Genomic DNA, 27618 nt, shown 5'->3' on the forward strand with positions numbered 1-27618 from the left:
TCTGTCTTCTGGGTAAGAACATAGTATTTTTGAAACTAACTTCTTTCCTTCCCTTTCTTCCTTTCTTTCCTTTTTCCCCCTTTTCTGTCCTTTTTTCCTTCCTTTTTTCCTCCCTTTTTTCCTTCCTTCCTTCCTTCCTTCCTTCCTTCCTTCCTTCCTTCCTTCCTCCTCCCACGATATTCTGTTACAGCAGATATAACGACTTTACTTTGAGAAAACAGAAGTAGAATGCCGTTTCTTGCTTAGTTTAAAGTGAACTGCTAAGGGGTAATTACTTACTGACCCCTCTGTATTTGGAAACAATAGTGAAATACCTGTCTTAAATCGGTTTTGGAGGGAAAATTATGACTTAACAATATTAGGAGGACAAACAGAAATGAAAAAGGGGAATAATATAGTTCAAATATATTCTCTTTTAAAAATATTTGAACATCAGTTTTCCTCATTCATCCAATATAACAAAAGATTTTTACAATAAGAGTTTAGAGATGATATCGACTCATGACAATGATGTGATAGTTGGATTTGCTATCAAGTTTTCATTTTAGAAACTTGACAAACATAATACATGTGAGTTAAATATCATCTTACTATAATAATGTGAATACTGTATATCTAGAGAGTTCAAATAAGCAATGTTTTAGGTTTTGCATATAAATTTATTTGGCAATTACATGAAGCTTCATTCCATCAGTGCTAAGACATCAAAGTTTTTCCCAAGTAGTCCACAGGGTATAAAAATATAGTCTACAGTATTAATAATAAACAATAATTAAGCAATTAGCAGGTACTGAACCAAAAGACTACTATAAGAAGCCAAACGATACTAACATCATCTGAAAATTAAAACTCACTCAGAAATGATAGTGAAGCTTGTAGTCCCTCTGTCTCAGGGATGTTATCACCACTTGCCCACGTCTGCTGGCTTGCCCCTGGAGGATTGACCTTCGGAAGTAGATGACAGCCTGTATAGTTAGGTGTTGCCTATTTCAGATTCAGCAAGAATGGAACGCTGGCCTAAGTATCAAGGACTTACTAGGTGTGAAACCAGAAAAGGCTTCACTTGGTCGTTTTTTCTCAGATGTTCTTCTGAAACTGAAACTTAAAAGCAAGAACTTGGCTGGCGTCTAACCTCAACTGTTTTCCACCCATAGTAAAAGAGGACTGTGCATGCTGAGACTCCCATTTCAGCAATGTGACATATCACTTTGTTGCCTCTCTCTATTTAGCCCTTCATCCCCTAAGGCTCCTGTCTTTTACCTATCAATAAAGGTGACCTCTAGAGGCAAAGGTGATTGTCAGTTCTCACAGCATTAGTTGCAAAATGGAATTGTCACAAACAGAAAATTTCTTAGAAAGTCAGCTTTCTTTTTTTCACTCAAATGATATAATGATACTTTAAGGTATTTTTTTTAAATATCAAAATATTCTTATTTTACAATGTCAGCTTTTTAGTATAAAAACAAATATATTTTAAATAATATGTATTGTATTTTCCCTAAATATGGAGACAGTATTTAGATAGATTATCCAAAGCTTGGAAAAACTAAAGGATACAAAGAAGAAAATAATTATCATAGTTTCACTACTCAGAGAAGACTGCTAGTTAACATTTTAATACATTTCCAAGTATTTTTTACTCGATTCTTACTAAAGATAGCACTTAATATCCCACTTTATTAATTTAGCAATGTATTGTGACTATTTTCCCATATCATTAAATTTAAAAGACTCTTCAATAACACATAAAACATTACAATAAGGTCTTACTAAATTTTGCTTCATCAATGTCTATTGTCAAATATTGAGCTATCTCTATTGTGATTATAAAGCTATTTTAAACACTACTTATAATCATTTTTGCACATATTTCTGACTATTCCCTTAGGACACATTCCTGGAATATGAATTGCTATGAATTTTTAGAAGCTTTTTATACATATTTCTAAATGTTCTTTTAAAAAGGAGGTATGATGAACAACATCATCAATAATGACTGAAAGGCCTATGTACCTGCACTATTTTCACAATTTCCACCAATTCTTTCTTTATTTGATAATTTAATAATTGAAAAGTGGTGGCAAGGATAGAGCTTTCAATATTAGTAGCAAGCTTTCCTTTTGTGAATTTCCTGCTATACAATGCACATTTTCTGTTACGATGTTTGCCTTTTCATTGATTTGTAAGAACTCTTTATGTATTACAGACATCAATCATTTTTTCCAGGCTTTATTTTAGATTCAGGGAGTACATATGCAGGTTTCCTACATGAGTAAATTACATGTCACTGAGATTTGATGTGCAAATGATCCCATCACCCATGCAGTGAACATAATACCCAATAAGTAGTTTTTCAACCCACGGCCCCCTTTCACTTTCCCCACCTGGTAGTCCCCAATGTCTATTGCTGCCATCTTTATGTCCATACAAACATAAATTTTTTGTCATATCCATCTGGCAAATATTTCCTCCAGAGTTTGTTTTCCTGTATAGTCCTATGCTATTGGTGTTATTGCAAAGAATTTCACATTACTCAGTACTATTTCTCCCAAACTGATGAATTTTTTTCAAATCCCAAACTATTATTGTTAGGATTTGCAGACATTCTACATCAAATTTTGGATTTAATCTGGCAAAAATTATCATCATCTTTATATTTAGTCTTCTATTCAAATAGTTGGAGCGATTTCCCATTTATCATATTTCTTTTTCATCCTCTTTGTGTGGAATAGCATATTTTTCTTATTAAGTCCATGCGTTAGGTTTTTCCTTCTTAAACATTTCTTAAAGTCTGATTATGAGTATTTCTCCATTGTGGTTTATTACTTTTGTTGTCGTTATAGTGTGAGTGGGGTGGTTGCTTGAGGCTATAGTGAGAAATTGGTCACCTTACAAATACCACTTGTTGGCACTAATAATTGCAATTAATTAATTCTCCAGTGAACTTTTTCTCTTAGATCCAAGAATTATTTTGAGTACTGCTTTTAAATTTTCAATTTTTCTGGTGAGAGTTAATTATATTTTGTAAATAACTTATAGCTTTATTGCACTGTTATGTAATGTGGATTCAACAAATTCTGCTCTGTGCTGCTATAAAAAAAGGCACATGGAGAATAGTTACATGATAAACCAACCTTCTAAATTACATTAATCACTTTTTCTATGTCCTTATGTATTATGAAAAGGACTGGTGTTTATATTTAAATACAAATGAGAGTTATTCGTTTTGTATTTTCCACTAAGAGAGTGGATAGCTTCTTGAATGCTCTTAAATCCCACTGGGATGCAGATCCTCCTCAAAAACGTTAAGCTGAAACAGTTTCCAATTCCAATTCAGTGACCCAAGAGCTAGAGGAGAAAGGAAAGTAAAGTGGGGCTTTGAACCCTCTTAGCAGAAATATAATTCACTGCGTTACTTTTCTATGGTTGCAAGAGCTTCCAGGCTTGGTTAGACAGCTACTCTAGTCTTGACATTGCCATCTTCTTTGTTAGGGAAGTGCCTCTATGAATTCAGGGGAGAAGACCCTCTACCCATCAGTGCAGCTGACTTTTTGTTGGTGTTGCCTCACAAGCTTTCCTGGGGGGGTGGCAACAGTGGAGAGAGAACACTGAACAATTAGAGGCCAGCACACCGGCTTTTTGCTTCCTCACGGCTCACCCCTGCTTCCAGCCTCTTCTAATCCTTTAAGTCTAGGATGATTTCTTTTTTAACTTCTATGAGGATGCTCCTCTTCCTCGTGGGAAACAACACAAGGTAGCTCCTGATGTCTTTCTCTAATTTGCCCTCATGTAGCAAATTCCTTGGATTTTGTGACATCTGGATGGTACCTTCCTTAGATTCAAAAACACACTTTTTAAACTTTCTAAAACATTTAAACTGCTATTTTTATACTTTCTTCCTCATTTAAAATAGAACAGGGAGAAAGAAATCAGGTACCTGAATTCATATTACCAAATGAAGTAAATTTCACAGTGTTTCTAATTAACATTTTCCTTAAAAGTCGATTTACAGCCTTCATATTGCTTGCTGCTATGTTAATGTAGACACTTAGAAACTCATTGCAATAATTCAACTGCTTTTGTGGAAGCAAATCAAATCACATACGAAAATTCAGGCCATCACAAGTGGGATGTAAAAGTTGACACTTTAATATCTACTAGTCAAGATGCAAATTGAATTATTAAATATTTACTAAATAAAAAACATTCTTACGATCATTTTGAAGCATTATTTATGTGGTTTAAATGAGTAATTTGGAATTTTTCAGGTATTCTTTACCATAAACTTTGATTTAACAAAAAAACATTTAGAATGATGATGATGAAGGTTGTAATTTTTCAGGCCAAACATAGTTGCAAGGTAGCATTTTCTCTTTTCTGATTTTTTTGTAATTCTGTGCTTATTTTGTTTCTTTCTTTCTATTCTCTCCCCTGACCCTCCCCCAATTTTACACATCCTCTAGGCCATTTTTCTCCTTTAAAACAATGCAAAAGGGGGCAGAACAAAGCCACAGTATTTCTGTCCTGTAGTTGCCTGTTCTCCATGGTAAAGCTTTAGACGTCATTGTTGGCCAGAGCAGATGAAAAGGAAAATGTGCAGAGGAATAAGAAGGAAAGTTCAAGAAATCATCCAAGAACTTCAATGTACTGTATACCTTGGGGGCTTCAGGGGTTTTGTTTGTTTGTTTTTACAGTGTAGGAGTCTCCCCCTATCTGCAGGGTATACATTCCACAACCCCAGCAGATGCTTGAAACAGCAGATAGTATCAAACTCTATATATACTATGCTTTTTCCTACACATGCATCCTTATAATAAAGTTTAATTTATAAATTAAGCACATAAGAGATTAACAATAACTAATAATAAAATAGAAAATTATAACAATATACTATAATAAAACATATGTTGATGTGGTCTCTTTCTCTCTCTCTCTCTCTCTTTCCTTCTCTCTCTGTCTGTCTTATTGTAACGTACTCACCTATTTTCAGACTGAGGTTAACCATGAGTAACTGAAACTTCAGATAAGCAGGTCAACTGTGCTACGTATTTTCTAGCCAATAGTGGCTGAGGGGTTTGGGCAGAAGGAGAAGTAGAACCACTAATACATAAAACCTTAATAAATGGTTTATGCCATGACACAAAAATACTGGTTATTCTATCTCATGCTTACTTGAATCTTCATTATCGGTTCTTTCTTCCAGGTTCTCAAATGTCAAAACACAAATGCTCTAATTTAGTATACATTACATCTTTTACATTCCCTATCGTGTATTCTCAATGACGTCTAATTCATTCTCTCTCCTATACTGTTTTAAACAAACCAAATTGATCCCATCTTAAAACATGTTAAGAATCCTGAGCAACTGAATATCAGAAGAGGGTTTTGTCAAGAATTTTCATCTGTATTTTAAGAATGTACGAAGGCCGTAAAAACACCATAAAGATATGCCCAAGCTTATTCCAAGTTTCTGGTGACCTTGAAAAGTATCCCTGTGCTTTCATCATTCTTTGTGAAGCCAGTCGATTATCTTCCCAACAACTCACCATGACAAAATTCATGACTAACATCATTTACCTACACAGTGAAGATGTTCTTGTGTCATCTTTGACATTGACGCATGGCCCACAGAATACCAGGATTAATTACAAACCGAAGACCACAGCTGTTCAAAGACAGTTGCAGAGAATGCTAAAGTTTAGCCTCCATATAGTAGCCAGAATAATCTTTTCGAAGCATTCAGATCATGCCATTGTGGTCTCACACCTTTCTAGAGGAAAGATTTCCTAACTCAGAATAAATTCCTCCCCATGACCTATGAGCTTCCTCCTCTGACCTCATCTTGTACTACTCTCTCACTTGTTTACTGGACTCTGTCACACTGGTCTCCTTTCCAAATCCTTCATTCAGCAGCTGTGCTCCCAACTTGGGGCCATTGCACTTGCTGGACTCCTGCTCCCTGTGGTCTTTCTGCAGATGACAGAGTGGCCTCCCCCTGCACTTCATTCATCTCTGTTCACATGTCCGATCATTAGAGAGGCCATCCCGAAAATACTACCCCTTCCTCAAACCATCACTGTATTAGGCCCTTACCCTGCTTTATTTTCCTTCTATTACTTAGCCCAGATACCCCATCACATGCTTATTTTTCACTTGGCAGGCATATCTCCCTCCTAGAATATAAAATTCATGTGGAAAGGGACTGTTATGTTCACACTGAGAACAGTGTGTGGCATAAAGCAGATCCTCAGCAAATATTTATGGACCGAAGAGGTCTACTAGAACAACCACATGCTTCCACAGGTCATTCAGAAGTTGTATTTAGACCTCAACTCCTAACACTTGACTTTCTTGTTCTTTCATCAGGACCATTTAATCCTGCCTGCCTGATGACAAAATTGCATTTCATTTTAGTTATACTATTATTTAAGTTCAAATTGCCTGGTCAAGCACTATGACTTTTCCTGATTCACATACAAAAATAAAAAATGCTTATTTCCATGTACATTTTACATTATAATTTACATTAAATACACTACTCTTTATTTCATTTATATTTATGATGTATAAATTAACTTCACAAATTAATGCACTTGAGTTATTCCACTATTAGAACATATTGCCAAGATTGTGTCACAAGGCATGACAGCTTAAGCTGAAAATAACAGAAAAATAAACATTAAAATAACACTATGCCCTGTAATACTGGATTAACACCCAAGAACACTGTCTCATTGTAGCTAGCAATTATAATCTTTTACTTTATCTGCTTCACTGTGTACAGTACATCTTTTATTCAATTCATCTGATTTGTTGATGGACTGGACAAAGTCCAATTAAATATGACATACTATACAATAGTGAGAAGGAAAATATCATTTTATGCAATCAACCTAAAAGGTATGAAGGCAATGGCTGTACTTACTCATTTATCCACTGCTATGATCTCAAGTAAAAACAATTCAAATTAAATTGTGTTAGCTTAGAGTCCATAAAACATCATTAATTGTATATGATTTTTAGCCTACAGATTTATTTGTAACATAAATTATTCTTTAACATAATAACAGCTTTTATTCTAACTGAAAAATGATTAAATACCATATAAATGTGAGACATGGTCGTTTACACATTCTCTCAGCCCTCTATCATTTCTACCTACGGTTCCAGTCAGGGATCTAAGTACAATATATACGTGTGCATATTCTGTGATTTTATGTGGAATTTTCTTAGAAATTGTTATTCATACAAAAAATTTCAAGAATATTTTTGACTTTTAAATCTATTATTTAAAATATTAACAAATTTATTGAATCATTTCCCTGAGTATTTGTATTTTGAAAACATTAGCCCCCAACTGTTATAATTTACTCAGCCTCATTTTGTTGATAGCATTAATCCTTCCACATCATTCTGAATATTACACGTGGTCTTTGTTCTGTTTTACCTATTAATGTCTTATGCTTTATATTCCCTGACTCCATATTTCCTGGCTTTCACAAACCTCAAATTTTGTTCTTTTGTGGAAGATGAACAATAGAACAAAACTATGAGTTCTTACACAGAAGGCAACCTATTTTAAAGAAAATGTGCAGTTATACAATACTGTGGCAATATAAGAATAACAGATAAGGTGAATAAGAAGAAAAGAGAAGTGTGCTTATGTGACAAGACATTCAAGATATAGTGTTAAGTGAAAAAAAGCAAGTCTCAGAACAAAATGTATAGTATGTTTCCATCTATATATAAAAATAACATACGTATATGTATCTTTGTAATATATCAATATATATTAATATATCTATATCTATCTACCTACCTATAATTTCTATAATCATACACAGACAAAAAAATTGCTATCCACCGTTATCCCTGGAGAAAAAGAGTAAATGTTGGGCAAGAAAGACTTCCACTTTCACTTTATTCTTGTCTGTTTTGTAATGTTTAAACTTTTAAACCAAATTTTTGTGAGAAAAAAGTTTATCAAAAACCTTAAAATAGCTATACTTTTGAACAAAAATTATACTTATTGAAATTTATCTTCAGAAAATGTTTATAAATTTGAAATAATCTTAGTAATAAGACACTAAAGTACTAATAACAATAGTGAAAGTAAGAAAAAATATAAATGTCCAACTATAAGAAAATGGCTAAATTATAAGCAAACCACAGAATGGCATAACACACAGAGATTAACTATGTTCATAAAGATTAAAGATGTGAAAAATGATCATGGTATAATGTTAAGATATAAAGCAGGATATATTTTACAAAATATGAAAACAAAACCTCGTAAATCCTAAGTTGACAAATAAAGAGCCTGACTAAATGTTAAAAGTGATCTTTTTGTGTGTGATAAACCTTTGAGTAATTTTTCAAAATTACTTTTCTCTACTGTCTAAATGTCATTCCATGTGTATTGTTTGTTAATAAAAAATTAATAATAGCACATATATTACGGCTTAACAAAGATAAATAGGCCGGGCACGGTGGCTCATGCCTGTAATCCCAGCACTTTGGGAGACCAAGGCGGGTGGATCACGAGGTCAAGAGATCGAGACCATCCTGGCTAACACGGTGAAACCCCGTCTCTACTAAAAATACAAAAAACTAGCCAGGCGTGGTAGCGAGCACCTGCAGTCCCAGCTACTTGGGAGGTTGAGGCAGGAGAATTGCTTGAACCCGGGAGGCGGAGGTTGCAGTGAGCCGAGATTGCCCCACTGCACTCCAGCCTGGGTGACAGAATGAGACTCCCTCTCAAAAAAAAAAAAAAAAATTAAAATCAAAGATAAACAGTCCCAAACCTTGCCACCTTGTGTTGAATCCACCTTAATAAAAAGATAACAAAATGTTTTAAAATTATAGATGGTATCAAGTCAAGACCATAGGTTTCCCAATACACTCGAGAAAACTAATAAGCCAATACACTTTTCATTTTACAAACTCAGAGAAAAACAAAAACTACTGTCTTCCAGATGACATGATCATAGTGCTACATCTCTGATATTCTACAGCCTAATTGTGACCCTCATTATGTATATCTTACTTTACAAAAAGATGTCTACTTACACAAATTCAGATAAACAATCTAGTTTTCTGAAGTGAAAATTTAAAAAATGAAAATAATGTTAGTGTTTCTATTGACCTTTAACACCTCTACTTTTTTGATTAGCAGCTTGTCAGCTTGTACACATTTTCTAGATGATACCTTACATGTACGAAAATTTCGTAATGAAATTCAAGATCAAAGATTCGAATTATTTTATAAAAGGGTTTCAAATATATTGGAGCTAGAATCTTGATTTATATATGACAAAAATCCTTTTGAAAATGTTCAGGATCTTTGCATTTTAATTCTAGGGCAGGGGTTGATGAACTTTATCTCTAAATTCCCAGTTTGTAAATTCTTAGGATTTTGTGGGCTATTTAAAAATACAAAAATCATTCTTGGCTTGCAGGCTATTTAGAAAACAAGACAAAATAGTAGTGGTTTGGCCCCTGGGCCAAAGTTTGTCAAACTCTGTTCTAGAGTTATTTTTGGTAACTTATTCAAAGGTCATATGCATTGCTATACTCCACTATCTAAAACACCTTTATCCTCCTGTATCCCACCTTCAAAATTGTATTTAACCTTTAAAATCTCTCAAATATGTTCTTCATGAAAACTTTCAAGATGTCCTTTAACAAACAGGACTTCTCTCCTTTGAAGCCACATAGCATTTTGTACCTTCTCTATTTTACATAGGACTACTAACCTTTGTCCACTGGTGTGCCAAGGCTTCCACTCGGCAAGTTATGAGAGAAACCCTCTCTTACACATTTTTTATTGACTATGGTGCCTTGTGCATAGTAGAAGATTAATAATATTGGTTGAAGTAATAGTATTCAACATCTTCAGTTCCTAGAAGTAGACCCCAGTGGTTTAACAGTAGTTTTTAAGGGTCTAAAAGTAACATAGACACTAAAAGTATACATATGCTTTTAAAATGCAGCTGAATTTTAGTAATATTAAAATGTGAAAATAAATTTTATCTTAAAATCAAGAAGAATGGCTCCTGCATTGACAGGGGAGTCAGATGAGAGAGAGCAACAAAAAGACCGTGAACCAGTTCCAGGGCACAGGAGGCTATGTGAGAGGCAAGCGTCGGGCAGGTACAATCCAGCTCTCCACAGGACACCCCTCAGCCCTTTCACTGTGCTCCACAAGTTGAGAAAAGCATCAGACCTTCCATGTGTCTAAGGTCTGGGGCCTGATTATCCTGACACTCCTTACTCTTTCCACGTCAAATGAACAATCTTACACACTCAGGAGTCCCCGGGATCAGAAAGCAACTCAGTTTCAGAGAACTCAAAGGGAAGTTTGGAATCTTGTAAGAAAATTTTACACTATTATCTAAATCTAAATTCGTATTACACAGACGCGATAGGCGATATTTATAAGTTCTGGAACATCTCTGCCTGAATTCATATCCTAGGAATGCCTCTTTTAGCTGTGTAATCTTTGGTAACTTATTTAACCTTTTGAAGCTACATTTTATTTTTCATCTGTAAAAAAGAGATGATGATAATAGAATGTAACTTAGAGGGAGATTGGGCTTTTGTGAGGATGTGATGAGTTAATATATCTAAGTGTTTAGAACCATGCCTGGAATGTAGTAAGCACCTATTAACATTAGCTAGATATCTGAAACTCCATATATAGCTAAAAACAAATAGTATTTCTGTATTAAATAATCTCTAAAAGCCACACACATGCTTGCCTTCAGACACATACTGTGCTTTATTTCATTCCTGAGATGGAATTCCCATAGGAGAGAATTTACCTAAAATAGGAAACAGGCTGGATAGAAATTATCAAGTAATTTTTTAAGTGCAAGAGAAGGCAAACAGCAAACTGAAAATACATGTATGATTATGTAACAAACAGAGACACAGGAAAAATCTTGAATCCTAAAGCATTATCACAATAGTAATTCCCAAGATTTGGCATAATGCAATGACCAAAATCAGCTTCCATGCATGAGGATGATGGCAGCTCAACTCAACGGCCATACTTACCACCTTCCTCCACCCCAGGGAGACCTGCCTTTTTGTCCTTCACCTGAGCAGTGCTTTCTTCCCAAAGCTTACTCTTATCCTTTTCCTTTTCTTCTGCAGGAACATGTTTCCCGGACTTCTCAGATAAACCCTCTGCAATCCCTTGGGTTCCTTTCTCTGCTCCTTCTTTAAGAACATTCTCAAAGCTTTCCTCTATTGGCATTGGCTTGATCTCCACATCTGCTTTTGTTATTTCTTGGTCTTCAATTTCAATTTCTAAGGATTCCTCAACTGGAAGGTGAGACTTTCTTGGCTCATCATTTTCACTCAGCTCCTGAGAAGATGAACTTCTGGCACTTTCATCTATGCTGCTGTCAGCGTGGGCTTCCCTGTCCCCCACTGCAGATTCATCCTCACTGTCACTAGAATAAGGGTGACTTCTGGATGAGGTTGATGAAGCAGTTTTCATATCTACAAAAAATAAAAGTGATGACGTTGTTGTTGTTCTGTAAAGCAATTGGCTTAATTGTAAAAATTATGTTAGCAATTAATAATACTAAAAATTTTAAAACATAGTTTAGTATAGACCTGATACCCTTTTCCCATATAGTCGACTCAGCGGTCCCCAACCTTTTTTATACCAGGGATTGGTTTCGTGGAAGACAACTTTTCCATGGACTGGGGTTAAGTGGGGATGGTTTTGCGATGATTCAAGTGCATTACATTCATTGTGCACTTTATTTCTATTATAATTACATTGTAATATATAATGAAGTAATTATACAACTGACAATAGTATAGAATCAGTGGGAGCCCTGAGCTTGTTTTCCTGCATCTAGACAGTCAGATTTGGAGATCATGCGAGACAGTGGCAGACCATCAGGCATTAGATTCTCATAAGGGACTCACAACCTAGAACCCTGGCATGCACAGTTCACAATAGGGTTTCTGCTCCTATGAGGATCTAATACTCCCACTGATCTAACAGGAGACGGACCTCAGGCAGTAATGCCAGCGATGGGGGATGGGGAGTGGCTGTAAACACAGGTAAAACTTCACTGGCTTCCCCACCACTCACCTCCTGCTGTGCAGCCTGGTTCCTAATAGGCCATGGACCCTGTACCAGTCCGTGGCCCGGGAATTAGACACCTGGTCTAAATCATTGTTAAGATAAAGGAAACCTATCAAATCGATGGAATATATGAGTATATAGAGATCTTCAATAGATCACATTTAACTATCAACCATCCCTGGTTTTTTGTTGCTTTTTGAAAGCTGTTTTTACTGAAAACCCTCTGTAAATATCCACTTTGTTATAGAAAAAAATGAATAATCCTCTGTCTCTTCAACAAAACCATTTTTTAAAATTTATTTCCTTCTATCACCACAGTATTCTGTGTGTATGAAACTTAAATTTTTATCTACTGTACCATCCACAATCCTAGTATATCTTGGTATATGGACACAGTAAGATCTGTGTATTTGGCCAGTACATAGACAAATATTTTTAGGTGACACTTGCATGTGTGTGTGTACATAGACAGAGATTTTATCTTATTTTGAGCTCTGCAGAAGCAGAAGCTGAGATGAAGATTCATGTGTGAGAAAAGTATTTAAGATGTGCTCCAGGAGAACTCTTAAGGGAGTAGGGGAAGCAAGGGAAGGAAGGGCAGAAATCAATCAAGGGAGTTATTTCAAGCCCCATCTCAACCTCAACCTGATCCCATGGGCACTTCTGACGTGTAAGCTATATTAGGATGTAATTTATATTAGGCAGGAGCTGGGCTTTCATACTTTGGAAAAGTCAGACATTGGCTATGGACCACCCTAGGGGGAATGTTAACTCTCTGGCATTTCCAGGCTCTTTGAGTCTGAGGGTGAAGCACTACCAGTAGTCCAGGGCAGTCCTCTGAAAAAGGTGAAGGGAGCAGAAGATGGGAAATGGGTGAACACAGTTGGTAAGAGATTCTGGGAGATCTGGGCAGTGCGACGACAGGATGCTAGATATGCAGTCTAGAAACTTACGGTAGCCACAGCTGGTTTATGTAATACCTGGAAAGGTTTTAACAATTTCCAATAAAGTACCATACACACTGAATCTCAATAAGGAAGCTGGACAGCATAAAAAATCACTGCATACATTGCTATAGGCCAGAGAAATACAATCTTGCTTTTCTAACCAATAGGTCTAGGTCTGTAACTGTTTCTTTTATAAATATACTTTGAAATAAAATATCCTACCTTTAAATGCTGCCTATTTTTTCGTTTTCTCTGTACTCCTTACTCTTTTTTTCTGTTTCTTTATTTCTTTCAGTTCCATTTGGCAGCTGTACCGATGGCTGTAGCAGCTAATGCAGAGTTTAAGATAAAAAATACCTGTCTTTGCCCTTATCCTCTTCTCTCCATGCCTCCAGCCCTGGCGGCTCCCCATGACAGGTCTTAGCATTTTAAATATAGTCTCAGAGACATATCAGAGTTTCCGCAAAGATTTGAGAGATGCTACACAGCAGTGAAAAACAAACTCAAAAAGCCTTTCAGCAACAGAGCCCCTGAAGTCTAATTCCATTTGCTTTTATCTCCTGATACCTTGACAAACACCAGATGACCACTATTTTTCAAATAAATCATATACTCTAGATACTCATTCTTTATTCTCCATTTTATAAAATCTGGATATGCCATCTCTCTGGTAGAAAATGTAGCAGATCAAGGAGAGTTCTTCTCCATCTTATTTGTATCCGTTCAGAAACTTTAGGGTCTATGAACTCTCCTTTCCCTTCAGAGTCTTATGTTCCTTCTTTAAAAAAGAACATCAGCTCTGATTTATTAGCAGTTTAATCAATGGCTTTCATTAATTACATAGTTAGCTAGGACTCAATGTTATACTCCTTCTGAACTCCAAAAATATATCTACCATCTAAATATGGAAATGATGACTCCTACTTTTGGCTCTGAGAGAATTTTTTAAAATGAGTGCTCCTCTGCCTTTCTTTAGTAGCGTCCATTAATTGTATTATTTTATTTCAAAGGGCTGAGTAAGTCCTTCAGAGAAGAAAGATCAGGAGAATGAATGGCCTCGAAGTGGCCAGGGCACCTGACCTCCTATACAAACTCATTTCAGTTTGCAAATTTCTCCCTAATCTCATGCTATAATTTAGTTTCAGTCTCATTTCTTTCTCTCATTTACATACACAGACACTGGAGTAAGACTTTGCCTATAAAGAAGCTAAAAAAGCTTCAGGGTTATGGAATAGGATTTTCTAAACTAATTTTATTTATTCTCTTACAAATAAAGCAACTGCTTATATTAAAAAAACTTTGAGAGCACATATGTAAATTTGCTTTGTCATTAGGAGGGAAAAATTATCTTGGAAGCATGTTGATAAACAGCTATGCCTCCTACCCAATTCCATTTGTTCGTGTATTCCCTTCTGGTAGTGATGCTATAAGAACCTGCTTTTGCTTGTTTTGGCAAAGAAAAGACCTGCACTCATTGCCTGAGGTCTTGGCTGAAGCCAGCAAGTTTGGTGCCATTGTTCCATGTCCTAAGCAAGATCTTTGACTTTTCTCTTTCCACAATCAGGAGCTCTCCAGGCCCTTCTTCCGTTTTCATGTCAGTGATAACTGTTTCTTTCTTTCTTTTTTGGCATCACTATATGTAAAATCTTGTTTGACACAGCATGAGATTGAGAAAAAATACCATATTCTTCTGTACAACAAACCCTGGTGTCCCAATCACAGCTCAGCTACTTAATAGTTTCGACTTTGGTTATGCTATTTAATTTCTTTAAGCCTCTGTTTTCTTAACTGTAAAATGGGGATAATTCTACTTGTTCTCCTTACATAATTGTAGAAATTACATGAGAAAAATATTTAACCTAATCAAATGAAATAATTATTTCTTTATAGGCTTTTTTCCTCTATGACATCACACATGTAGCATATTCTAATAAATTTCTCTCTTGTAATTTCTTTCTTTTGATATTGAGTGATATCACAGCTACCATGACAAAGATAAAACCGATCATGATTATACACCTACTATAAACCAAACCATGAAATAGCACTTTACAAACATGTCATTTAATCCTATGGAATAATAATTATCTTCTATTTTGAGATCCAGAAAGAGAGGTCCAAAGAGGTTCAATAGTACCCAATGTCCGTTAGCTAGTAAGTAGCAAGTTTTTGTAAATGCTTCTTTTGTAATGATACACTGCAATAAAACCAAGACCCTTCTATTTGCTAAAAGGCCTTCAGACAGGAAGTACCCACAGCCATGGACCCACCATTGCTCCTCTTAGCTAACTTTCCACTGTTACCACTCAAGACTGACAGACAGGCAATTGTTCTCTTTCCAAAATCAGAACTCCTGAAATGTGTAGTCTGTCCGCGCTTTTTTATCTCTACTGGTCGTTCTTAATTTTGTCCACCACTCTAGAGCTCAGAGTCCATTTAAAATATTCTGAGGCACAGAATATGAATACAAAGCAAAAGCAAAAGGTAGCAATCAAAGTCTTCCCTAGTTTATTTATAACATTGATCATATGCTATTTTATGAAAATATACATGTTATTCAGTTATTTACCAAATAACTATGGAACACTGTGAGGACACTCACAAAAATGGTGTGTGTGTGTGTGTGTGTGTGCTTTGTATGCCAGCAGTCCTCACTGTTTATACTGCCTGATTGCTAGGTTGATACGCCTGACCAAGGGCACCAGCCACACACACATCCAAAGTCAACACCAGTCCAGCAAATCCAGGATAAAGCCTGCTCTCCCTCTTCATAACTGAGGTTCTGAGTTGTCCTTCACTTTCCTCCCAACTTACATAGATTCATTTGTCCACTAAGTACATATTGAGAACTTCCTATGTGCCAGGCAATGTTCTACAAGAAAACAGAAACCTTGGTCCTTGCTTCTACCTATAATACACACTCAAAACAGAGATTGACTAATTATCCACCTCCTTTCACATGAGGGCAATAGATCTGCTGCACACGTTCATAAAGGTATTGGTTCACTCTAACAGTGACTGCGGATACCTCTCTCAGAAACTATTGCCATACTCTTATTGCAATCAGTAGCCAAATTGTCTGTTTTAAACCAATGACCAGACCTGACCTTAGTTTTCAGTCATTTTCTCACCTGCTAGCAAGGAGCATAATTTTACCACAGTTTAAATTCACCATTTCCTTAATTAGTGTCCTGATTTTAACTACTTTGTTTTTGGTTTATTAGCTGGAAGCACCTACAGAAACTGCAGTTCAAGTTCACAAACTAAAATGAGTAAATTAAGTTAAAAATGTAAATGATCTCAGTGACGTAACCGTGGATCCCAACCCAGTGGATCCTATATGCTTTCCAACTCTAACACCGTCCAATTTTCTCCTTCCTATTCCTTAGCCCAAGAGTTCACAGCAAAATCTGCATATGTGCTGCTCTTAATTTCTTCAAATTAGCCATGACACATGAATTTATATATCCTACTATTAGTTGTATAAATAGTTCTGTCTTAATGATACTTACAAGTTCATGAAAATCTGTTTATATTATATGTCAGTTCAATCAATATCTTCATGTACAGTAATAGCTAATTAGACAAGTGCTTTATACTCAATAAATATTGTAGGATGAACCTGCTTAATGAAAATAAAAGTATAAATTATCAAATTTTAGCTATGAACAGTAACTGGTTTTTAGTCCTAAGAGGGAACATATGCCCGCGTACTGATAGTTAGTATTATCAGTTGAAATGTCTCAAATCATCAGGGAGCCAAGTATATGCAAGAATACATATTCACAGGTAAATGCAGATATAGCAGGAGGAGAATAAAACAAATAAAGTGTTCTCCATATTTACCTTTAATTTCACTTTCTAAACATTAAAATAAACTTAAAATATTTATAATACAATCAAATCATGCATCACATTGTGCTGCATATATTATTTTCATTCATCTATTGATCTATTCAATCAGCCCTTCATTCATAAGAGTTCACTGAGTGTCTATGTAATGCCTTTGTTTTCTACAAGGCAGATTCAAACTGCAGAGAAACACTTCATAGAAAAGTATTTTTGTGTGAATTAAAGGATGGTTCTACATTTAAGTATTCACCTGAAGTTATGCCTTCCCACTTTGACAATTGAAAAGTGACTATGGATTGGGGAATTATTACCATTAAGAAACATTTAAGTTTGATTGACCATGCAAAAAATCACACGTATTATAGTCTTTGATCAGAAGCCATTTATAACATTCCCATAATCTTCTCTGATCCAAGAAGCAGATACATTACGCTGAAGTCCAAGGGTGGGTCTCACAGCACATAGAATTTCAACACAGAAGAAGCCTACACCCCTATACTTCTTTTCAAACCCATATTGAAGCCAAAAGATTAAGGGTGAGATTCTTAAAATCATAAATCAATTAAGTAGAATATTGCTGTGATTCTGGGACTTTAAAAGTTTATAAGATTTACTTCTTCAACAGACTGAAAAACAGCATGAATGAAATCATCTTTCTTACTAGAAAAAAATTACTTGAAGTCTTACTTTCTTTTTTTCATATTCCGGGAGAAGTTTCTTCTCTGTCTCTTTATCTCTACTTCTGTCTCAATCTGTCTAATCTTTCTCAAAAGGAGCTAGTTAGTCTTTTTTTCATTACTAATTTTTAAATTTATAATTGACAAATAATTCTTGTATATATTTATGAGATACAATGTGATGTTTCAATGCATGTACACATAGTATAATGATCAAATTGGGGTAATTACACTTGCATCACTTTAAGCATTCATCATTTCTTTGTGGCGACAACATTCAAAATCTTCTCTTCTAGCTATCTTGAAATATATATTACATTGTTATTCGCTATAGTCACCCTACTGTGTAGTAAAATACTAGAACTGATTCTTCCTGTCTAGCTGTAACTTTATACCCGTTGACCTCTTACTCATGGACGCTATCATCCAAACTGTCCATAAAAGTATATTCTCAGTGACATGATACTTTTCCCCTCAACCTTATAATATTCATCTATGACAATATATTTTCAACTGGTGAATTAGTGCCTGGGGTTGCCAACACAAATGCAGAGAAAAGGAAGCTGTCGTTCTTTTTAAATGATAGGAAGTCTCACACATCATTCGTAAACCAGGGTCCTCTCTTAGTCAGCTTGCAGCCAGTAGCACTCTATCACTCATGGGCTGCCCAGCACACTGTATTCATCAAGGCGGGCCGACGCAATTGTTAGCTGGCAGTTCAAATGGGGCCGACTTGTCACAAGAGTGACAGCCTGGGCAATTGTTTGCCCTCTGGGAACAGGTGCAGGCAGGTTCAAATGAAACACATCCAAATACTAACAGCAAGATTCTTAATCATGTCAATAAAAAGGATGTACTGGTGTCTGGGATTCAGTGGTCACATATGCCTCTCACCCTTTTGAAAATGAAATGCTGTCTGGCTTTTCAACAGAGTATTCCAAGGAATCCATCATGTCATTATCATTTTTAATACATGCTACTTGTTCGGTGGATAAAATCTCTAATGCTGATACTCCACATACTAAAAGGCATGTTTATGCCTTGAATAACACAAAGGCAAGTTATCAAAATAAAGGAATGGAAAATAAGAAAGTCTGACGATGGAGTAAAAAAAAACCATAATCAGCAACGAGATTTGATTTCAGAATGACACTGTTTTAAAACACCAAGCATGCAAAAGAGCCCTTTAAAAGCATAGCTTAATAACATCATTAATGAAACAACAAAAGAAAATAGCTAGCCAATTTAATTTTGGCTCTTAAACTTCCCAAAATTTGTGAACCAGCTATATATTTATAGTTTTCATTGCATATCTATTTAAAATATTATATATTATATATCTATACAACATTGCTAATTATACATTTTTTCCATTGAAAATTCCAATAACTGTAAAGCATAAATGTAGCTAGATATCATGGCACTAACCAAAACATCTTAGTATTATTGGTGTTAGCATTCAAGTAGTTGCTTAATATTTAAAAAATATCTTTTGAGAAATCAGCTATGTCAATATACAGAGGATTGAAACTAAACCCCTTCCTTACACCATATACAAAAATCAACTCAAGATGTATTAAAGATTTAAAAGTAAAACCTAAATCTAACATTGAGATTGTTCACAGAACTAGAAAAACCTATTTTAAAATTCATGTGGAACCAAAAAAGAGTCAGACATTTTGTCTCCTCTCCTGTATCTATCCTCTGAACATCTGTTGAGTTTCCAAACTCCTAACATCTAGTGAGAACATGACTTACTTATGCTGTAGTCTGCCACTGGTGTTTCAATCCTCTCCAACATTCTCTATTCCTCTTGCATTTTCTTTTCTAACTTAGGACTTTTTTATTTCTTTTTCTTTTACCATGAAAGTCTACCTACAGCTGTTTTCCACATATTTCCTTATATGTAGCTTTCTCTCTTTCTCCCATCTTACCTAATACTAAAATTATACTTTCTTATATTTCTGAAATGCTGAGGTATGTGTGAAAAATCATTGATTCAACTTATGCTAAAAGCGAAATTTAGTACTATTTATTACATGGATTTCATGGTTTTGCATTGAAAAGAGTCTTTACCCCAAGTCGTTTAAAAAAACTTAAAGATTTCATAGGGATTAAGTATCTGAATTAAAATTAAATAATGAAAATGGATGAAAATTTGGGAATATGTCCCTAACCTTTGGATTAGGAAAAGGCTTTTTAATTAGAAAAGAAACTGTTAAGCAATAACAAACAAGATTAATAGAGTAATAAAAATCAAAAAGTTCTGAATGACCAAATATTAATGAAGTAAAAAAAAATTGAATGAAAGCATGACAGCATGTGATAAACTATCCCTAATAAAGAGCACCCCAATAGCCATAATATCCAATAGAGAAATGAGTAAAGCAAGCAATATATTCACAGAAAAGGAAATATAAATGGACAATGAATATAAGGAAAGATGCTCAACCCACCAGGAGTTAGGGTAACAAAAACTAAAACAAGAGGCTAGATTTTTTTGCCCATAAGATTAACATAAATAAGATTAATGAAATCCAGGTGAGTGGGTTTATCACAAAACAGGCTTTCTCTTATATCCTTGTTAGGAATGTGAATTATATGACCCTTTCAGAAAGCAATCTGCCAAGATTTACTAAAATTTAACATAAGCGAATACTTAAGGAAATCTAGCCTAAAGATACAGAAATATCAGTACCCAAAACAATAAATTGGCATACCACAAACTTTCATATTGCTATTAGCAATAATAAGTTATTCATACATGTATTGACTTCTTAGGATACTTAATATGTGCACAGTTAAACTGAAAAAACAATTTCAAGAGTAACATGAATTATATGTTTACATATTTGTAAAAAATTACATAAATATTTGTACGTAAGTTTATGCAATGGAAAGATACACCGAACTGTGGAAATAGAGAATTTTTAACTTTTTCCTTCCAAACAATTTGTTACATTTTCAATGTAATTGGAACACTGAAATGGATATGGCTATAGTCGTAAATGTCCTTTTTAAGATTCCTTTACATTCATTCTAAAATAGTTACAGACACATTTGTTTTATGTCCCTCTTTCATTAGGTTTTTGAAGTTGCATTAATAAAGTGCGAAGGTAACAAATTACCTCATACTCTCATAAGTGGGAGCTAAATGATGAGAACACATGGACACATAGTGGGGAACAACAAACACTGGGGCCTATTGAAGGGTGGAGCATGGGAGGAGAAAGAGGATCAGGAAAAATAACTAATGTGCTAGGTTTAATACCTGGGTGATGAAATAACATGTACGACGAACCCCCATGACATAAGTTTATCTGTGTAACAAACCTTCACATGTACCCCTTATTTAAAAGTCAAAAAATATATATTCAAGAGAAAAAAAAGGATTATCTCATTAAATAGAAAACAAAGAAAAGCAGTAAACACACTCAGTAAACAGCCTATGTTACATGATAAGTTGAACAACTCGCCTTGTTTATCCTCTTCCAGTTCACTCTCAGAGCATCCATCATTCTCATCTTTCACATTGTCATGGGCATCTGGTGCCTTCTGTGATGAGGTTTCACTCTCTTTTTCAGGGTCTAAATTATCTTTTTTATCATCCAAAGGTGACTGTGGTATTCCATTCATTTGAACATCAGCCTGTCCTTCTTCATTAGCTTTTTCACCTTGTTTCTCCTCATCTACTTCAAAATCTTCTTCATACTCTGAAAAAAGAAAATCTCCACTATAAGAATGAAAATAGAACCCCTTACACTTAACCTATTTCTCTCTAATGAGAACTTTGACTCCATTATCCTCTCTTCTCTGAGGCTTTCTTTGCTTCTTCTTTTTCGTTCAATTAGTGAACACGGAAAACTAACAGCAAATGATCAAAGATTCCAATCAGTTACATACACAAGAGCACAAAAGAAATGAAGCTCCAAATGGCAAGGCTGAAACCTAATAAAAGTTCATTTACAAATGAACATCATCATCTAAAATAACCAAAATGGAAAGAGAAGAACTTGATATAAAACAATAAATTAGAAATAAATTAAAAATGAAGAGAACAGGATTATAATAATGAAAGTTAATTTGGAGATCCAATGAGGTCATATTTCATATGAAAAATGTTCAAAATGTTTGGATATCAACTTAATGAATAGTGAAGTGGAAAAATTCAATTAATCAATTCCAAAAGCCCTGAGAAGTAACACTGTGAATACCATATTCTTTAAGAAACAAATGGACATCAAGAAAAGGCATTATGAAGGATTCTATACGTAGGCCAGAAATGAAATCACATGCATTATTCATTCCTACAATAAATGAAATAATTACATTTCAGTGATAAAAATTTATACAAAATAGAATATTCCTGTCACAGTCACATATTTGCTTTATTCCCTGCAGAGGTGCAACAAATCTGTAACAGGAAAAGGAAATTGTCACATCAGATAAACTCCAGCTGTCCCTTGTGGTTATAATTTTTCACCTTTCATATTTAATTATTCCCCTTTTTCTTCCACCAAAAACTAAAAATCTTGAAGTGACAGCATGCCAAGGACAGAGAGCAAAAGGATCTCATGCAGAACCAATTAAGCGAATAAACAATTATCCTTAAAATAAAAATTACCATGAAAATAAAGGTTTCTCAATTTTGTGTGTTTTAGTTATTAGCTATTCTGGCTTCTCTGTGGGGGAGTGGGGGGCCTCTCGGGTAAGTTACTTGAGAGCTGTCCACCCAGTGAAAGAAACTTAATCTAGAAATGTATGTCCTGTGCATATGCAGAAAGCTCTGTAAATACAGAGGATGAGGGAGATGTAAGGGGAAAAGTGAAATCAAAACCTATAACAAAGAAAATTAGATAATCACAAAAATGTTTCCACAAAAGAGATTTAATACATTTAAATACAAAATATGTATCAGTAAACCAAAATTGTAAAATAAGCAAGAAGATGAAGAATTTGCTTTATATTGCTAGACACAAACAGAAACTACTAATAAAAACAAGTAAATTTTTTTTTTTTTTTTTTTTTGAGACGGAGTCTTGCTCTGTCACCCAGGCTGGAGTGCAGTGGGGCAATCTCGGCTCACTGCAAGCTCCGCCTCCCGGGTTCACGCCATTCTCCTGCCTCAGCCTCTCCGAGTGGCTGGGACTACAGGTGCCCGCCACCACGCCCGGCTAATTTTTTGTATTTTTAGTAGAGATGGGGTTTCACCGTGGTCTCGATCTCCTGACCTCGTGATCCGCCCGCCTCGGCCTCCCAAAGTGCTGGGATTACAAGCGTGAGCCACCGCGCCTGGCCACAAGTAAATATTTTGATCCAAGTATTACCGGCCAAGGTATAGGATAATTCCTCACCTGACCCTTTTAACTATCAATCAATAAGCCTATTTTTTGAGAATCTTCTATGTTTAAGAGGATAAAATTAGAAGATAGAAGACATTACAATAAGACAATCCCGGCCATGAAGGACTCTCCAATTTTTATTGAGGAAATAAGATGTAGGTACACAAGAAATACTGTACTCACTTTATAGTAGTTTTTAATATGCGATCCTCAGTAGTGTTTCTCAATACAATTGGGCTGGATTGCTATGGATTTTTAGATAGGACATATAATTAATTATGTGAAGTAGTGTCAAGTAAGCAGAATGGAACGAAAGGATGGAAAGTCATTTTAGGGGCTCATGGAAGACTTCCCAAAAGAGGAAGCTGAGGTTAGCTGCAGAATACACACACATATATCACACTACAGGGGTTTGCTACTGACCATAAGATAAGCAGAAGGAATATTAGTGGATTGCTGCAACTCCAGCCATAGTGTTACATAGTAGTGGGATGTGAGGATTTGGGAATCAGGTATTCATGTGCCCAAGACCCAGTTAAAACACTTACTATGTGACCTTGGGCAATTTGTCTTTAAGCTTCAGTTTCTCCATCTGTAACATGGGTAATAGAATGCTGTGGTAAGTATTGAGAGCAATAATCCCTGGAACATGCTTAGCACAGTGCATGAATAGCAGCAGCATAATAAATATTATGGATTAGTAGTAATCGTCCTTGTGATTGGGTAGTGAAGGGAGTAGATTATAGAACAGGAGAAATCACACACGATACGTACTCCTTTGACAACAACACACTTTAGTGGAGGCACCTGATTAAAATCAGAGCAGTACAAGTGTCCGCAATTAGGACACAACTACAGTTATATAATTGAGACACGGCACAAAAGTGAAGGAACACGAAGTGAACCACAAGAACAGTCCCAGCATCGTATTTTGTGTTTTCTCTCAAATATGAAAGTCGAGGCTGCCCTGGCTTTATTCTATCCCTGCTATCATCACATTTAAGTATTAGCTTTCTGTTAACCACAAGCCTTCCAAACTGTCATTATAGCTCAAAGCACACCACCTTTGTGTCATCTACTCATGTTTTTGATATGAATAAACCAGCGGCATGCTTTCTAAAATCTTTCACATAGTTTGGTCTGTTCTCCCCATCCCATTTGCCTTCTTCTAGAGAATTTAATTAGCTTGTTGTTTACCATCCCCACTAATGAGGACGTGAGTCAACACTGGGTCAACATCAATCTAGCCCAACCTTCTCTTGCTGACCTCGATTCAAACTTCTTGCTGCCCTCACATCAGCGACTATTATGCAGAGAGCTAAACCCTTGCTGCTGTGGCTGCATTTTTAAAAATGGAAATGGACATTTAAAGTCCATTAACTAGCCAACACAGAAGAAAGACTCCAGGAAAAGCTTTATCATAGGTATCATGAGTATAAAGTACACCACTCATAGCACTAGTTATGTTAGTTTAAGAAAAAAAAGAAAACGAAAAGCTTTCATTGAACATGACTTTCATAAACCACCATGCTTCAAAGTTAAAACACGTGAAAACACATCCTATTTGTTAATACCTCTGTGATTACTATTGCTGCAGATATATTAAAATTCTCATCCCAAGATAAGACAAAGACTAGAAGAGATTGTGAAGAATGGTGAGCTGGTAAAAGTGTTCTAAGTGAAATCTTTTGTAAAAGATTCACTTTGTTCAGTAATAATCAGACATGAAGTCTAGTGCTATAACAGTCCTGTAATTATTCTCTTGGATTTATGAAACACTTGCAAAACATTTGCAAAAATACGAGGTGGGGAAGAAGATATCTAGAAGTTGTCCCTTTCTCGAAGCCAGTCCTTCCACAGGTACCCCAACCCATGGTTATTGTGCCCCCTATCCAAGCTTTGTCTCTGGAGTATGAGGGACACACAGGCAGCTCTCCCTTTCTCATACTTTGGACACACTATCCACAACCATGAAGTGGGTAGGCTAACTTGTACAGAATAGAAGGTTGTACAGTGTTTGAAAGACTGAGCTTTGGAATTAGACAAACCTGGGTGCAAATTCTTGTTCTGCTACTTTCTTTTTGTGTATCTAAGCCTCAATTTCCCAGCCTGTAAAATTGAAGTAGTAATAATACCTACCATGTTGAATGGTGACGATAAAACGAGACAGTGTGTGCACAGTGCCTAGTTCAGTGCTCAGTGCTTGGCACTTTTATTATTGTTGTTATTACTGCTTTAGGTATAATTATATACAGGCATACCTATATACACGTGTAAGTATATACAAGCATATCTATATCTGTGAATGTACACCTATATATATTCGATATACAGGTATACCTCAGGGATATTGCAGGTTCAGTTCCAGGCCATTGCAATAAAGATAGTGACATAAATTTTTTGGTTTCCCTGTGCATCCAAAATTATGTTTCTACTATGCTGCTGTCTATTGAGTATACAACAGCATTATATCTAAAAACCCAATGTATACACCTTAACTAAAATCACTTTATTGATAAAAGACGCTAACAATCATCTGAGCCTTAGCTGGTCATCGTCTTTCTGCTGGGGGAGGATATTCCCTTGATGTTAATGGCTCCTGACTGATCGGGGTGGTGGTTGCTGGTGGCTGGGGTGGCTGTGGAAATTTCTTAAAATAAGACAGCAATAAAGTTTGCCACATCTATTGACTCTTCCTTTCATGAAGATTTATCTGTAGCACGCAATGCTGTTTAATAGCACTTACGCACAGTAAAACCTCTTTTAAAATTGGGCTCGATCCTCTCAAATCCTGCCACTCTTTTATCAACTAGTACGTTTTATACATGATAAATTCTTTGTTGTCATTTCAACAATGTTCACAGCATCTTCAGCAAGAGTAGATTCCATCTCAGGAAACTTCTTTCTCTGTTCATCCCTAAGAAGCAACTCCTTATCTATTCAAGTTTTATCATGAGATTGCAACAATTCAATCTCATCTTAGGCCCCACTTCTAATTCTCTTGCTATTTCTACCACATCTGCAATTACTTCCTCCACCAAAGTCTTGAGCTCCTCAAAGCCACCCATGAGGAAATCACCTTCTTTCAAACTCCTGTTCATGTTGATATTTTTACCTCCTTCCATTAATCATGAATGTTCTTAACGGCGTCTAGAATTGTGAATCCTTTCCAGAAAGTTCCCAATTGAATTTGCCCTGATCCATCAGAGGAATCACTATATATGGCAGCTATAGCCTTACAAAATATATTCCTGCAAGAATGAGATCTGAAATTACTCCTTGATCCATAAGGATAACAACAGAATGGATGTTGTGTTAGCAGGCATGAAAACAACATTATCGCACTACATATCTTCATCAAAGTTCTTGAGTGACCAGGTACATTGTCAATGAGTGGTATTATGTTGAAAGAAATCTTTTTCCCTGAGCAGTAGGTCTCAACAGTGGGCTGAAAATACTCTACAAACCATGCTGTAAATAGATGTGCTGTCATCCAAGCTTTGTTTGTTTCATTTACAGAGCAGAAGCAGATAAAATTTAACATAACGCTTAAGGGCCCTAGGATTTTTTGAATGCTAAATGAGCATCATGAATTCACCAGCTGCATTAACCCATAAAAGAAGAGTCAGCCTATCCTTTGAAGCTTTGAAGTCAGGTGTTGACTTCTCCTTTCTAGCTATGAAAGTCCTAGATGGCATCTTTTTCCAACATAAGGCTTTTTCATCTACACTGAAGACCTGCTGTTTAATGTAGCTACATTTATAAATGATCTTAGCTAGGTCTTCTGGATAAAATTTCAGCAGCTCCTACATCAGCACTTGCTACTTCACCTTGCACTTTTATGCTATGGAGATGGCTTCTTTCTTTAATCCTCACGAACCAACCTCTGCTAGCTTCATACTTTTCTCCTGCAGCTTCTTCACCTCTCTCAGCCTTCACAGAATTGAAGAGAGTTAGGGCCTTGCTCTGACTCAGGCTTTGGCTTATGAGAATGTTGTGGCTAGTTAGATCTTCTATTGAGATCACTAAAATTCTCTATATATCAGCAATAAGGATTTCTTTTTTATCACGCACATGTTCACTTGAAGTAGCACTCTTAATTCCTTCAGGAACTTTTCTTTTGCATTCACAACTTGTCTGTTTGGCACAAGTGGCCTAGCTTTTAGCCTATCTTGGCTTTTGATATGCCTTCCTCACTAAGCTGAATCATTTGATTTAAAGTGAAAAACGTGAGACTCTTCCTTTCACTTGAACATTTAGAGTGTATTGTGTAGGGTTATTAATTAACCTAATTTCAATACTGTTGTGTGTTTGGGAACAGAGAAGACCAAGGAGAGGGACAGAGACTGGAGAACAGCTGGTCACTGGAGCAGTCAGAACACTGATTAAGTTCACTTTCTTACATGGTACAGCTCATGGCACCCCAAAACAATTGCAACAGAAACAACACAGATCACTGATCACAGATCACCATGACAGATATCATAATAATGAAAAAGTTAGAAATATTGACAAAGTTTGACACAGAGATGAAGTGAGCACATACTGTTGGAAAAATGATGCTGATAGACTTTGATGCAGGGTTGCCACAAACTTTTAATTTACAAAAAGTGCTATATTTGCAAAGCTTGTGCAATAAAGCGAGCACAATAAAATGAGATGTGCCTGCATATGTATGTGTGTATGTATAT

General features: G+C 35.7%; 1 protein-coding gene across 3 annotated transcripts in view; it reads right to left on the minus strand.

Moving 5' to 3' along the window:
* The window catches only part of ERICH3 (glutamate rich 3), a 105778-nt gene that overhangs the window by 10412 nt on the left and 67748 nt on the right, over positions 1-27618 (minus strand). For all 3 annotated transcript variants that reach the window (XM_063624026.1, XM_063624027.1, XM_063624028.1), the window contains 2 exons: positions 21062-21298; positions 11059-11508 (listed from right to left, as the gene is read on the minus strand). In XM_063624026.1, coding sequence (XP_063480096.1) covers positions 11059-11508; positions 21062-21298 — 687 coding nt within the window. The remainder of the gene's footprint in view (positions 1-11058; positions 11509-21061; positions 21299-27618) is intronic.

This window comes from Symphalangus syndactylus, chromosome 12 (assembly GCF_028878055.3).
Source record: "Symphalangus syndactylus isolate Jambi chromosome 12, NHGRI_mSymSyn1-v2.1_pri, whole genome shotgun sequence".
NCBI lineage: Eukaryota > Metazoa > Chordata > Mammalia > Primates > Hylobatidae > Symphalangus > Symphalangus syndactylus.